The sequence below is a fragment of the Geotrypetes seraphini genome, chromosome 1, assembly GCF_902459505.1.
Source record: "Geotrypetes seraphini chromosome 1, aGeoSer1.1, whole genome shotgun sequence".
NCBI classification, from domain to species: Eukaryota; Metazoa; Chordata; class Amphibia; order Gymnophiona; family Dermophiidae; genus Geotrypetes; species Geotrypetes seraphini.
The window spans coordinates 346450706-346466545 of NC_047084.1; the positions used below are offsets into that span (position 1 = coordinate 346450706).

General features: G+C 40.6%; 1 protein-coding gene across 3 annotated transcripts in view; it reads right to left on the reverse strand.

Annotated features, from left to right (window-relative positions):
* LOC117369117 (UDP-glucuronosyltransferase 2A1-like) overlaps window positions 1-15840 on the reverse strand; it is a 207005-nt gene that overhangs the window by 164271 nt on the left and 26894 nt on the right. For 2 of the 3 annotated variants that reach the window (XM_033963147.1, XM_033963156.1), the window contains exon 3: window positions 7013-7943. The exons of the other annotated variant lie outside the window; for it this stretch is intronic. In XM_033963147.1, coding sequence (XP_033819038.1) covers window positions 7013-7754 — 742 coding nt within the window. In that variant the 5' untranslated portion in view covers window positions 7755-7943. The remainder of the gene's footprint in view (window positions 1-7012; window positions 7944-15840) is intronic. 3 annotated transcript variants of the gene reach the window in all.

Consider the following 15840-nt stretch of genomic DNA (forward strand, 5'->3'; position numbering starts at 1 on the left):
GAACCCAAGCATAGTACCGGGTAGAGCTTTGGATTCTTGCTCAGAAATAGCTAAGAAGAAAAAATTTAAAATGATTCATTTTGAGTAGACTGGATGGACCATCGGATCTTTATCTGCTGTCACTTACTATGTTACTATGTATAAACAACCAAATCTGTAACTCCTCTAGTACGTTCCACTCCATGTATGTTAACTTGCAATGAAACAACAAAGCAAGCAGTCCACCAAAGAATTCAACATGAAACAAAAGAAGATCGGCAGAAAAATAAGGAGATTCAAATCAGGTTAATTCAAGGTGCTCCCAAGAACCATGCCTGATGCATTTTGCTAAACAAGGCTAGTCAACGCTAACAAAAAAACCATGTCTTTTATACAAACAGAACATAGAAAACTTTGCCTAGTATGGAATATGTAATCACAAACTAACCTCTCCCCCTTTTACAAAACTGTAGTATGGTTTTTAGCCACGGCCAGCACTAAAAAATGCTCTACAGTTTTGTAAAAGGGGGGATAAAATAGAAATACATACACAAAGGTTAAAGAAAGCCACCAAGAAGCTGGACTCTGCATACAATGCAACACCACAGAAACAGCGATGCATGTTCCCTAAAGCAAAAAAATAAATAATAGAAAATTTTTTCTACCTTTGTCTTCTCTGTTTTCTGCTCTCCTCATCTTCTTGTCACTCTCTTCCTTTCATCTTCTGGCCTTCGGTGATTCTTCCAGAAATTGTCTGCCTCTCCGTTCCATCTCTTCTTCCCCCCCCTCCCATTAGTGTGGCATCCATCAACTTCTCTTCCCTCCTCCAATGTTCTGGCATCTCTCTCTTCTCCTTCCCTCTCCCACACCCCCATGGTCGGGCATTTCACTCTCTCCTCTCCCTTCCTCCCACTTCCATCAGCATCTGCCCCCTTTCTCTCCCTCCAACTCAATTCCATCCAGGATCCTTCCACCTTATGTCTCTCTCCCCTTTCCTTGCACCCCAGTTCCATCAGCATCTGCCCCCTTTATTTCCCTTCAACCCAATTCCATCCAGTATCCTTCCCCTTATATCTCTCCCCTTCCCCTGCACACCAATTCCATCAGCCCCTTTCTCTCCTTCCACTACCCTTCCATACCACCCTGCCCCCTTTCTCTTCCTCCACCACCCTTCCATGCTCCTTTCTCCCTCCCCCTCCAAACATTGCAGCTGCCAGGTCTACCCGCTGATGGTAACGGGTTACCCCCCAAGGCAATGCCCCTCCCCTGCAGCAACGGCAATGGGCCCCCCATGCAGCAACAGCCATAACCAATATGTATTAGATACAATTTTAGCAACTGCAATGCCTCCCCCCGCAGCAATGGCAATGGGCCCCCCCGCAGCAACGGCAATGGGCCCCCCTGCAGCAACAGCAACAGCAACGTGGCCGAATCTATTACAGGAAAGTCATGCGATGACTGCTTCTGCCGGTCCATCCCCCTCCGATGTCACTTCTTCCAGAGCAAGTAAGTGATGTTGGAGGGGGATGGACTGGCAGAAGCAGTCATCGTGGGACCTTCCAGTAACAGATTCAGCCGCGTTTCCGTTGCTGTGGGCAGGGGGCGGTCCATTGCCGTTGCTGCGAGGGGAGGGGGAGGCATTGCTGTTGCTAAAATTGTATGTAATACATATTGGTTATGGGCCCCCCCCCTTATATTTTGCTTAATACAATTAGCACAATCAGTTTCAGCCAACATAAGTCTGGCGCCCAAAGTTTGAGCATGGGAATTGGCGCTAAGCATGATTCTATAAAGGTCCAATATATTTTTTGTTGCTATAAATGTAACCATGCTTATATAATCTGTTAAGAATCAGTGTTAAAATAAGTCCAACGTTCTGAGAGTTATAATAAGTCAGAAATAATCCACCCACAAGATAAGATATCAGCAACCAAAAGCCAAACAACATTTGAAACACATTCTGTGAGGAAGTCTTCTAATTATGCTTTGTTTTAATTTGCCAAAAGTATTTTATCACTGTTTTATTCTCATTTTTACTGCCTGGTTTTGATATGTATCTGTCATTTGTTTAATAATTTATTTGTGTGTACATTGTAACAGTGGTGCACCTAGCATATGTGACACCCGGGACCCATCATTTTTTGACACTCCCCCCTCGTCTATATGAAAAACATGATTTATAATAACAATCCACACATTGCACAACAAGAGTGTACCTAGGAAAAGGCAGTATCTTACATACTGCAGTGACCAGTAGAACATCAATAAACCCATTGTAAAACTAAACAAGCCAGACTAATACAGATTGATCCTGCACAGTCAATGCTAACAGAAAACCATGTCTTTTATGCACACAGAACACAGAAAACACCGTCACCCAGTATGGAATATGTGATCACAAACTACTACCCCCCACCCCCTTTTTACAAAATCTTAGCATAGTTTTTCGTATTGGCCATGGTGGTAACAGCTTCAATGCTTACAGAATTCCTATGAGCGTCGGAACTGTTACTGCCACGGCTGGTGCTAAAATCCGTGCTACAGTTTTGTTAAATGGAGGAGTAAAATAGAAATATATGGACAAAACTTAAACTGAACCACCAAGAAGGTGGACTCTGAGAAATAGGAATCATCACTTTACAAATTAACAAATAAAGCCCCCCCCTTTTATGAAGTTGCATTAGGGTTTTTTATTGCAGGCCAGAGCGGTAAAAGCTCTGACGGTCATGAATTCTGTGAGCATCGGAGCTTTTATCACTGTGGCTTGCGATATAAAACCCTAATGTGGCTTCATAACCCCTTCCCCCGCCTCCGTTTTATGAAGCGGCGTTAGGCTTTTTTTATCACCGCCTATGGCTCATAGAATTCCTATGAGCATCAGAGCTAATATTGTTGCGGCCAGTGATAAAAAAGCTTTCCTCTGTCCTCTTTCTCCTCCCTGCTTCCATAACGCCCTGCCCCCTCTCTCCTCCCCGCTTCCATAAAGTGAGGGCCGTTTTGAGTCCAAAAGGAGTGAAGGAGAGCTGACAAATATGTTCCTACTTTGAGCCATGGCACCAATAACGTTTCTTGTCATTCATTCCTACCAGAACACCTGGCCTTGATCACACATGCAGAGCACAGATCCAGCCTATGCAAATACAGGAAAACAAATTAAAAGTCCTAATATACACAAACAAAACCCTAATGCCAGACTCGGCATGCAAGTAGTACAACACCAGAGAAATAGAAACAAATGCAAAGACGGCAGATGTAAATTCTCAAAACCAACATTTTTCAATCATTAAATTGAAAATATAATAATTTTTCCTACCTTTGCTGTCTGGTGATTTTATTTTTCTACACATGTTTTCCCAGTCTCTGGTTGCACTTCCATCTGCCTGTGCCCTTAACTCTATTTCGAGAGCTTTCTTATTGTTTCTCTCTCCTTCACTTTCTGCCCTACTGAGAATAATAGGGTACTAAATACTTAAAAATTGGGAGGAGAAAATTTTTTATATATACCCAAAATAATAATCTCACTCGTACGTTAAATACATTTATTGCATTCCACTAGTTGTCCCATATACTCAGAGATATGAAGCTCTGTAGGGAGTGAACACCATCACGGAGCTTACCATCCAGTCATTGCATATGGTAACATTTATTTATTTTTAATTTTTTACTTTTGAGCTTTCTTATTGAACTTTGTGCTTTATAACTTAGAATGGACAAGCCACAACTTTAAATAAATAAGCTACTTATCTTAAATGTGACTTGAGGGGTCTTAACATGGCCCCGTTTCGATAACTTCTTCAGGGGACCTGAAATGAAGGATTCTCAAATGCTACAGCCATTCAGGTGCTTCAAAAGTTGATCAGTTGAAATCAGGAAACGCCTTAGAAAGAACTGATCACCTTCAAATCTTGAATGTAACACTGTTACACAGCCACACCACGGAGCAAGTGAATTGAAAACCCCTCACAGGGCGGTTCATAGTCCTTATACCAAGCACCATTGAGATCAACTTTTGAAGCACCTGAATGTCTATAGTATATGAGAACCCTTCACTTCCCGTCCCCTGAAGAAGTTATCAAAACAGGGCTGCATCGAGACCCCTCAAGTCACATTTAAGATAAGTGGCTTATTTATTTCAAGTTGTGGCTTGTCCATTCCAAGTTATAAAGTGCAAAGCTCAATAAGAAAACTCAAAAGTTAAAAGTTAAAAATAAATAAATGTTACTATATGCAATGACTGGATGGTAAGCTCTGCAATGGAGTTCACTCCCTACAGAGATTCATATCTCTGAGCATATGGGACAATTAGTAGAATATGATAAATATATTTAACGTACGAGTGAGATTATTATTTTTGCTATATCCATCTTTAGCATCAACTTTCAATATTCAACTTTCTTCAATTTTTCTTCTTCCTTCTCAATTCTATCTACTATTTCATATCTTCCTTTCCCGTCTATCCATATCCACCATCACCTCCTTCTCTCTGCCCTTCCCCACCCCTCCATCCATGTGTACCATATTACCTCTCTTTCTTCTCCCCTATTCCCATCTTTTTTTAAACAGCATTTTTTTCATCTCCCTTCCCTTCCCCACCCCTCCCATTCTGGAGCATCATTTCCTCCCTCTCCCTCCCCCCTCTAGTGGTCTGTCATCTTTCTTTTCTCCTTCCCCCAGTTTTAATTTGCCAAAAGTATTTTGTCACTGTATTATTCTAATTTTTTCTGCCTGGTTTTGATATGTATCTGTCATTTGTTTATTAATTTGCTTGTGTGTACATTGTAACAGTTGCAAACCTAGCAAATGTGACACCTGGGACCCATCATTTTTTATCACCCTCCCCCCCATCTATATGAAAACATGATTTTTAGTAACAATCCACACATCGCACAACAAGAATGTACCTAGGAAAAGGCAGCACCTTATATACTTGGTCTGGCATTTCTGTCCTCCCTTCCCTTCCTTGCCTTGAAGGTCTGGCATCTTTCTTTTTTCCTTCTCCATCCCCTCAGTACATCATTTCTCTAATGCCTCCTCCGCGATCCCCCAGCGACCTGACCCCTCCGCATTCCTCCCCTTCATGGGATCTGGTAAGGCAGTTGCTCTTTCATCCTTCAGGCAGCGTGAGTGAACACGCTACCTTCCCGTACTGGATGGACCATTCGGATCTTTATCTGCCATCATCTACTATGTTACTATGTTACTGCTTCCCGCCTATGAGGGGACAGGTGACAAGAAGCAGTAGCTAAGGGAAAGTTTCCGGGCCACCGGAGGCAGCACGTGTTCACTCACGCTGCCGGTTGCTTGAAGAATGAAAGAGCTACATAGATTGATCTCATGGAGGGGGGAGGATGGATGGAACCCCAGACTGCAGGGAGCAATCGTTTGGTCTGTTCCAAGGTACATTCTGGTGATGGGAGGGAGGCGTGAAGTGCTGCTCCTGGTGCGCAGCAGCCAAGAGCTTCTGCGCTGGACTCTGAAGAGAAGTGCACAGCCATGTACCTGCACAACTTAGAGGGAACATTGCCCTCCACCCCAGTGCCATCCAGCATCGTGCCCCCTCACCTCCCCACTGCTGCTGTATGCTTCTTGAACCAGCAGCAGGGCTTTAAACTTAAAAGCAGACATCGTGGGACTTTCTTGCACCTCCCTATGGCTGCCGGCTCTGCTCCGGAATAAGGAAGTGCACGAAGGTCCCGCGATGACTAAATTTAAAGTTTACTGCTGCTGCTGTTGGTTCAGGAAAGCAGCAGCAATAGGAGGATCCAGACCCAGTGGGCGGGCTGTGCACCCCCTTAGAGCGTGCACTCGGGGCGGATCGTCCCTCCTTTGGTACGCCACTGCATTGTAACCCGCATAGATTGGTGTAATATGCAGGATAAAAGTTTTTAAATACATAAAATTATGCGATGCTGAGCAGAAAACTTTCATCCATTTTGGAGTCCATGATGACTCAAGTTTTATCAGAATCCAAAGGACTCGAGGACATTTTTGAGCACAGTTTATAGAAATCTGCCAATACGCTTTCTATTGTTCATGCAGTCTAAAGCCATTGATTGTTTATAACTTTCAAACAAACCAGAGTGCATTTGAGTTGTGAGAAGAAGGAAACATGACTATGGCTATAGGTCACCTGTTGATAGAAAACCAATGCTGATGAGCTTGGTCTTGGAGATTGGTCAGTCTACAGAGCTTGAATTTTCTTGATCAGTGGTCTGGGAGACCAGGCCTAGGGGCCAACATTTCAAAATGATTTAGGGGGCCAAACACAAAACAAATTGCCCTTCCCTTGACACACCGAAGGAGGCTGCTTAATACTGGGGTACTCAGCACCACTGGCATCCACAGAGATGTTCCTATGAGCAAGAGCATTAAGAAGGGGAAAGAACATAAAATGCAAGCACACAAATACGTTTCAATGTCTCTTCAGCACACAGTATGGCCCGGCTAATCAATGTATTCCATCTTAGTTTTTTCCAACTTCCCAAAGGCAAAGGCCCTGATTCTATAAATGACATCGAAACTTAGTCACCTAGATTGGCTCAATTAGCCACCCTAGGTGCCTAACTTAATTTTTTTATTTGGCTTAATCAGAGCTGATAATTAAAAGCACTATTAAAAACCAATTAAAAACAATTAAAAAATTAATTAGCTGGTAGATGTCAAATTGGTAGGTGCCCATCACGTTGAGGTAGGCGTCTACACCGAAGCATCTACTGGCAAGTAGGCATAGTTAGGGGTAGATTTGAGGTGGAGTTTGGGAGTGAATTCACTTAAGTGCTGGTAGGTGCCTACCTTAGGCAAACTCATTTAGACCAAGAAAACCCTGGCCTAAATGGCAGTACACATAAGGTTTTAATGCCTACTTGCACCTACAAACGCTTATGCATTGCTAGGTGTGATTCTGTAAACAGTGCTTAGTGGCTGATTGACAACCTTGCTGAATGGGGCTTACAAGTTAAACACCATTTATAGAATCAGGGCCAAAGAACACAAAACTTGCAAAACGTCAGTGGTGGAAATAATTCAGGCTTACCCAAAATTTGACTGTAGTACTCATCCCAATGCCCATATAAGGACTGGAACATGAGGTCCTGTAGGGTATACGATACAATATTCTTCATCCTCTCCATCAACGACATGGTATCACTCATTTCGGAGAGGACAGCAGGGACATAGGATGGGGGTGTGGGCATCTGCCCACAGAACCTCTCCACAGTTGATCCTGGTGTGAATCGCAGAGAATACAAGAATGGAACTCCCAGTGACATGGCAACGAGGTCACCACAAACAAATACTGGATCTGATAAAACCACATCGATCTTGCTCCTTTGCAATTGTTGCAGTAAATCGTCATTTTTCAATACTGCATCACAATCGTGTCTATTTGCTTCGTGCATTTTGCCTAACCACACTCTTAGTCCCTTGTAGAACTGCCAGAAGCTTATTTCTGGCTTTTCATACATCCATAGTTTCATGAAACCATCTATTATTGAATGCAGGTAAAACTTATCATATGAAACTTGAAAGACTTTGTAATGCAAAGCTGATGATGTGTTTTTGGGATTTACATATGGGGAAGCTGAGGATACCAGCACTGTGACATTGTGGCCTCTGTTTATCAGCTCCTTTATAATGACTTTAACATTTAACCAATGGCTGGCTTCTGTTGGCCAAATCAGTACATTCCCACCAAGGGCCGTTCTTGAAAAAAACAACTGAAGAATTATGAGACAAATCAATTTCTCTGAGCCAATGCTTCTCGTTGGGATAGACATGTTTATAGATTTAACAGGAGGCCCAGATATTTTTCAAATTAAACTCTGATTTAAGGATATGAGATTTCTTACTCCTGGGACTCCTTTTGGTTTCAATCAACACAAAGGCTTATCCTTCCAAGAATAACTCTTCTGTGGTGAAGATGACAATGGCTATATGTGCATGTACGCAGAAAACTGTTCACTGTCCTGGGTTCAAAAAAGAAGAAAACCAGATACTATTGATTTTTCTTGATATTATTGTTAGATTACATCTAAATTAAACATTGTTAGAAGAGTATGCTTTAGGGAGAAAACATGGGGTACCAGTTGTGTATCACATGCATTTGGTTGTATATTCTTATGGGTTGCACTAACTAAATAGTTGAACTACTTAGGTTGAAAGGAGTTTTCTTATCCAAACTTTTTCAAACATTTTCAAAATTTCAATAGAATATTTTGACCCACATCATATGAGAAAAGAAGGGCTCAAAAACTATTAACCCTTGTTCAACAGCAGCTTAATGAGTGATGTAAGTACTACACAGCAGAACCCTTCAAGATTTTTTCATTTTTAAAATGAAATAGTTGCAAAATTACGCAGAACTGATAATTAAAAATCAACTTACTTGAATATAGTCACGTTATTGAGAGTATACAAGGGCCATTGTAATTTAATAATCACTAAATTCGTAGGCTATTGCCAGATTGAAACATTCACTTGTTTTATAGACTATGGAACTCAAGCGTCTGCTGGTATCACCTTCGGAACTAGTCCCGGTGTGTGACCATCTTGCAGACTATCATCGGTTCCAATTGTCTATTCATTGGATTTATATGAAAATTTAAAAGTTTTTTAATTTTTCTTTTTAATCTATTATTCTTCTTAATTTTGTGAACTAACTTATGTATGAATACGTGCACATCAAATATTGCTAAATCTCCATATTTAAGTTCTTATCTATTACTTAACTTAAGCGTGAATGTTTAGCCATCTATCCAGGGTTGTTAATAAGAGGGAGGAACTCCATTTCGCTCTACTTGGTTTAGTTAGAGCTTCTTCAGGAAGTTTGAAATTTAGCGATGGTAGTCACTTTTTCTACACCTCGGCTTTCTTTTGCCGTAATGGACGCCGTTAGAGTCACTATATGGAGATATAGCAATATTTGCTGTGCACGTATTCATACATAAGTTAGTTCACAAAATTAAGAAGAATAAAAGATTAAAAAGAAAAATTTAAAAACTTTTAAATGTTTCAATCTGGCGATAGCCTATGAATTTATTGATTATTGTGTAACCAATTGAGCCATTGTAACTTAAACCATTAAGGAGTATAGTTAGGGTTACCAGATGTCTGGATTTCCCCAGTCATGTCCTCCTTTTGAATACATATCTGTGGGTCCGGATGATTTTTCAAAACCCGGCACTTTGTCCAGGTTTTGAAAAGTTTCCCCTGAAACTGTGTCGGGCAGAAGGGCATCTGTGAATGTGCGAATGCCATCCTGCCAAACGAGAGCAGGCAGCAGGGGATGGGGCTGGGGTGTGATGGGGCGGAGCAAAGTGGAACTGGGTGGGCCTGGGGCAAGGTCTAGAAGTCCGGATTCTCCAAACAGAAAATCTGGTAACCCTAGGTATAGTAATTAAGATGTACCATGCTAGAAATATATGTTGTGGTTAGCCTAGTGACCTGAAAACCAGGTTCAATTCCCACTGCAGCTGTGCTAAAAAGTGGGCTGTGCTATTGTTAGATTGTGGATTGCTTGCTTGCCCATGCCACTTTTTAGGGTGGCTCTAAAATGGCTGCAGTTTATTCCCCCATTAATGGCCACATGCTAATTTGAATTAGCCCGTGGCTATTAGTGCATGAGCCCTTACCGCCACCATTTTGTAATTGGTAAGGACTCCCATACTAATCCTGTGCTAACTGGTCAGCACACACCAATGCCCGCAATGCAACCGATTAGCACAGGGCACACCTATTCTCTGCCGCAAGCACACCCCTCTGCCTCCAAACACATGGTAGGCATACACTAAGCCTAAAATTAGTGCATGGCACCTGAGCACACCCTGTAGCCATGGATTCTGGGCAAACCACTTAGCCCTCCATTACCTCTGGTCCAAAATAAGTGCCTGAATATAATAGGTAAACTACTTTATAACCACAGAAAGGCAGTAAAGTCCTGATTATCTCATGTAGATTATTGGATAATGCAGAATAAGTGGATAAGGGATAAAATATAAGTATATTGAATGCATGATTCAAAAGGGGAAGCAGTAAAAAAAAAAAAAAAGTTTAAAACCTAATAGCCCAAATTCTAAACTAAACTAAAACTTAGTTTTATATACCAGGTCTTCAACCCAAATGGAGCTTGACTCGGTTAACAGTAACTAAAAGAAATACATAAAAACCCCAAAACCAGTCAGAAAATATTAATGTGACTGATTTCCGAAGTGTTTAGCAAATAAAATAGTTTTTAAAGATTTGTGAAAAAGTTGAAAAGGACCAGGGCCCCTTAAGATAAGAGGAAGTTCGTTCCATAGCTGAGATAATTTGAAAACCAAAGATTGACTGAAATTCTTGATTCCTTTGATTCCTTTCACTGAAGGAAGGGAGAGTTTGAATTGTTGGGTGCCTTTTGCATAGGAGAACCTATAAGCATTTCATAATAAAGGGATAAAAGGGATGAAGATACCATATAAAAATGTAAAAGTAATACATGCATATTTAAAGTGAATCCTGATATGGACTAGAAGCCAGTGAAGATTTAGAAGCAAAGGAGAAGCATGGTCAAATTAAACTTTTTCCAAAGATTAATTTCACAATGGTATTTTGTATCAGTTGGAGTCTTTGAAGGCAGATCTTTGTTATGCCAAGATAGATAGCATTACAGTAATCTAACTTAGATAATATGATAGATTGAACCAGGACAGAAAAGTGTTGTTGATGGAAAAAAGCTCTGACCTTCCTCAACATTCTCTAAAGGGCGCCTAAAGTTAAGCACCTTTTAGGTGTCTAACTTGATTGGAAAAATTCCTTTAATAGCTTCAATAACTGAAAAAAATATTTTCAATGGGTGATAGGTGGCTACCCAATTCTATAAAAGGTGGGCGCCTATCACATGGCTCTTATTGGTGCTTAATACCTAGGTGGGCATTTTTAATGGGCAGTGGTGTCTTAGGCACCGCTAAGTGTGATTCTCCAAAAACTTAGGCACCTGAAATGTAGGCCTTCAAAACTCTGGCGTACATTTCTGGCACTTAAGTTTTTACAAAGGCACTGCTAGGCGTGATTCTGTAAATGGTGCCAAAGTGAGATTGATATGCGTCTGGCACCATTTTACTAAGCACCGGTCAATTTAGGCACTGTTTATAGAATCCAGGCCAATGTGCCCAGGAATCTTACCTACCTCTGTTGCCTTTTAATTAAATTGACTGAGAATGCACCAAGCCTCATATTGTACCTCCCCTTCCCCTCTATCCTTCTCATGCTATGTATATATTTTCTCTCCCCATGTTTCTCCAGTATCCTGTGTTGTATCATGTCATTTAATGGTGTCTTACTCTCGCCCTTCCCCTGATTTTAGAAAATTATACACCGCTTAGATTCCTCTTTTGAACAGTACAGGTATATCAAATAAGTTGAACTTGAACTTAAACGTGATGCCAAGAAAGAGAAACCTGTGCATCTCAATGACTTTGTCACTGAGGTAGGTTGGAGAAGCGAGGCTCTACTGTATTTTAAATCCTATCCCCTTTCTCTTTTCCTGTAACATGAGTTAAATGGCATTAATGTATAATATATTATAATAACACACATTATTTTAAGTTGCTGTGGGATACATCATAATCAGGTATAAAACATGCAGATCCAAATGAAACACCTCATTCTTATGTAAATTGAAGAACAAAGCATGAGCTGAATACTGCAAGCTGTGCTTTTCCTGTACAGGTCATTTGGGGACTATTTCATTATAAATATGATGAAATATTAAAGGATGGTGATATGTAGTAACGACATAGCCTTGTTAATCTGCTGTGGGTCAAATAAGTTGTAAAGGTTTTGGAGCCCTTCTTTTCTCATATGATGTGAGTCAAAACATGTATCTTCCTAATGGAAATCACTGGGGCTCTTTTACCAAAGTGCAGCAAAGTTGGTCACTTACGCCCAAATTCTGTATATGGCACTTAAGCATGTGTGCCCACATCAGCCTGCGTAGCCGTTGTGTGTGCACATCTTGATTGATTAATTGGCATAACCAGTAACAATAACTGACAATTAACACCTCATAACTGATGCTAATTGACACTAATTAATCATACATGGACATCTCGGAAAGCGCAATTGTCAATCATCCGCTAGGCACTGTTTATAGAATTGCGCCTAGCAGTGCCTAAGTGGTCTTAGGCACCGGTAGGCATTGATTGCTTAGGCGCATTGCCATTTAAGCCTGGGTTTCTTGGCCTAAATGAGAGCACCTAAGTTAGGAGTCTACAGGTGCCTAAATCAAACCACACCCCAAATACAAACCATATCCGCCCCTAACAATACGTTCATAGGTGCCTGGGTATAGATGCCTACCTCAAAGTGTTAGGCGCCTACCGAGTTAATCCATTTTTTGTTGGTTTTTAAATTTGTTTTAATGGTGCTTTCAATTAATGGTGCTGATTGATTAAGCCAATTAAAAAAAAATTAAGCTGGTGTATGTTCTAACTAGTTAACATCAAGTGCCTTTCATAGAATCTGGGCCTAAGTTTTTCGGCCGCTCCTGAAGCCAGGTGAGCACCGCTCCTTTTTCTTCATCAAGCTTTGTCTTTTGCTCTCCGGGTCACAGTGATGCACCCATGTCCTGTCGCCAGTGACAATTCTCTACAGAATACTTGGATCTTCTTCATACTGTCTCAGGAAGTGGGTCTCAACCGCCACACATTTTTGCTTGTGCAGATCAATATGCTGTTTGGGAGCCCATCGTGCATATCGATAGCTGATATATAAATTTGCAGCCAATTGAGACACTTGTATATGTCGGTCATCTGTAATTAAGGCAACAGCCCAGTCAATGTGCTCTTGTATGCGCAAAGTTGATGTTTGATGAGAACAACTTTCATTGGTTGCACATGCTCTTCCCACTTTAAACTTTTTTACCCACTCAAAAATCTTTTGTTGATTGATGGTGCTATTTCCATACTGAGTCAATATCCGATGGTGAATTTCCACAAGTTTCACTCCCTCTGTCTAAAGAAAGTGCACTACTGCACATTGTTCTTCGATGGTGGATTCTTGCAATGGAGATAGTTTCATTTCATGATATTATGATCACTAATGCCAAGTGACCCTTCCACTGATATCTTTCATACCAAATTGTGTGGCATAGATCTATAGTAGTCCCCCCTCCTTTCAGCAATTCAAAGATTCTACTGCTCTGTGAAGTATTCATTTATGGCATTTAGAAACATTGCTTTCTTTGCATTTGCCCAATCAGTACGGGACTAATTTAAATCTCTCATTGTGTCTCTACGATCCCTCTAGGAAGTATTGGGTGCACTTAGGTAAAATTCATCACTTTATGTTATTGCTGTGAACTATAATGAGGCATGTATTTGAGAATGAATTCAATGGGGTTATCATGAAAACCCTGACTGGCTTGGTGTGCTCCAAGGACTGGGTTGAAAACATCTATGTTACAGGGTATATTGATAAGACATTTACCCGTCCCATTCACTACTGGGGTAAAGATCTCCTGTTATTATAGTGTTGCAGATTTTATTTGCTTTTCTAATTTCTGCTAATGTTTAATTGTCTATTCCTTCAAATAGATCAGACAAATGGCACTGTAGTCCCACCACTATACCTTTATCAGTCACACATTGAATTTCTAGACATAACATTTCCACTTTGGGCTAGTCCAGACATGGGCAACTGCAGTCCTCGAGGGCCGGAATCCAATCGGGTTTTCAGGATTTCCCCAATGAATATGCATTGAAAGCAGTGCATGCAAAAGAACTCGGCCTGATTTGAATTAGGAGCATAAATAGTAAGAAGCTTCAGGGCATCTTTTCCTGAAGTCATATCAACATGAAGCCATCTACCCATAGGGTCAGCTCGAGAATTACACTTCCTAGTAACCAGAACACTTCCTAGTAACCAGGATAGCCACACCAGCCTTCTTCCCCACTGCAGGTGCAAATAAAACAGTGCTTGACCCCCCCCTTCCAATTTGACTGATTCACTTGATGACAAATGCATTTCCTGTATAAAATAAACATCGGCCTGTTGCTGCTTCAAAAAATTGAGTACTTTTTTTCCTCTTAATGGGATGGTTTAGTCCATTAACGTTCAGAGAATACATTTTTAAAGGCATCTTAATTGATTTACCATAAATTTCAAATTATCACTCTTCCATTTGTAAAAAAAAATTATTAAGGAATCTCTTATATACATCCAGGTCCCCATGAAACCCATACCCCTCCCTTACCCACCCCATGAAATAACTCATGTGAACTTGGATACGCATTGAATGGACCCGTGATCGGTATCCAAGGGACTGAAATGCAGGGGTCCTGGGGAGAGAAAGAAGTGAAGATGAAACTTCTATTTATGTGGGTGTAGTCTACAGTCCTCCAATTGCAGTAAATTGATAAAGATCTGATTGCGAATATCCAAAAGTTTGGAAAGAAAGAGGAGGTGCTGCTTTTGGGTGACTTCAATCTGCCAGATGCAGACTGGAATGTTCCGTCTGCGGAATCGGAAATAAATAGGGACATTGTGGATGCCTTTCAAGAGGCTCTGCTCAGATAAATGGTAACGGAATCCATGAGGGACAAAGCGATATTAGATCTGGTCCTCACAAATGGGGAGAGCATCTTTAATGGTCAAATGGGTGCCCACTTGGGAAATAGCGATCATCAAATGGTTTGGTTTGATATAACAGCTAAAGTGGAGGGCAGCCACACAAAACTCAAAGTCCTGGATTTCAAATGTAGTAAAATGGGAGTGTACCTGAAGAAAGAGTTGTTAGGATGGGACGACATAAAGGAAGTGGAAAAACAGTGGTCTAAGCTGAAAGGGGCAATAAAAATGGGTACAGATCTTTATGTGAGGAAAATAAATAAAAACAAGAGAAAAAGGAAACCAAAATGGTTCTCTAAACTTGTTGCAGAGAAAATAAAGGCATTCGTGAAATATAAAAATACCCAGAAAGGACTACTGGGTGAAACTGAAAGAAGCCAAGAGAGAGAGATACATCTGGCAAAAGCGGAAGAGCAAATGGCTAGGAATGTAAAAAAGGGAGACAAAAATTTTGTCAGATATATTAGTGAAAGGAAGAAAAGAAAAATGGAATTGCGAGACTAAAAGATGATATGTATCAATATGTGGAGCATTACGAGGAAAAAGCAAACATGTTAAACAAGTACAAGTGAAGAAAAAGTGGTGCATATCCCCCAATATTGAACAAAATATAAAGATAGCAGGACCTCAGGATTTATTGAGCGCGACAGTGCAGCCACTGTTTGTGACTCTGGAAGGGGAAGCTTCAATGTCTTCTGGGTCACCATTGTTGAATGGGAGAGGAGCACCGAGTGCGAGTAGTGGAGAGCTCGTAAATAGCATGAACCGGGCTGGAGAGATACATCCCGAGCAAGACTCTAGCCAACTACTCGAATTCAAGCTGCTTGCAAAACTCCCTCTGGCTTGCGATTGATAACCTCCAAACTGTATGTATTAACTTCATTTCATTAATGTCTGGTGTTTCGGTAAAAGTTAAACAATTAGAAACTATGGTACAAGGCCATCAGGTAAAGATTGGGGAAATTCAGCAAAATTCTTTGGAAAGTAAAAGTTCAATTAAACAGCAAATAATGGATAAAGCTTTTTTACTTTGTAAAATAGAAAATTTGGAAAACCAAAATAGGAATTTGAACTTAAGAATTTTGAACTTTCATATTCCTAAATATAAAATGCCAAGAGAAATTTTTAAAGATTTTCTGATCTCTACTTTAAAAATTTCAGAAGAAAATGTACCCCCACTTCAGAAGATCTACTTTTTGAAAAAGACACTAAAAGATATGAATGAAGACCCTCAACAGGGAATATCAGAAATTTTGGAGT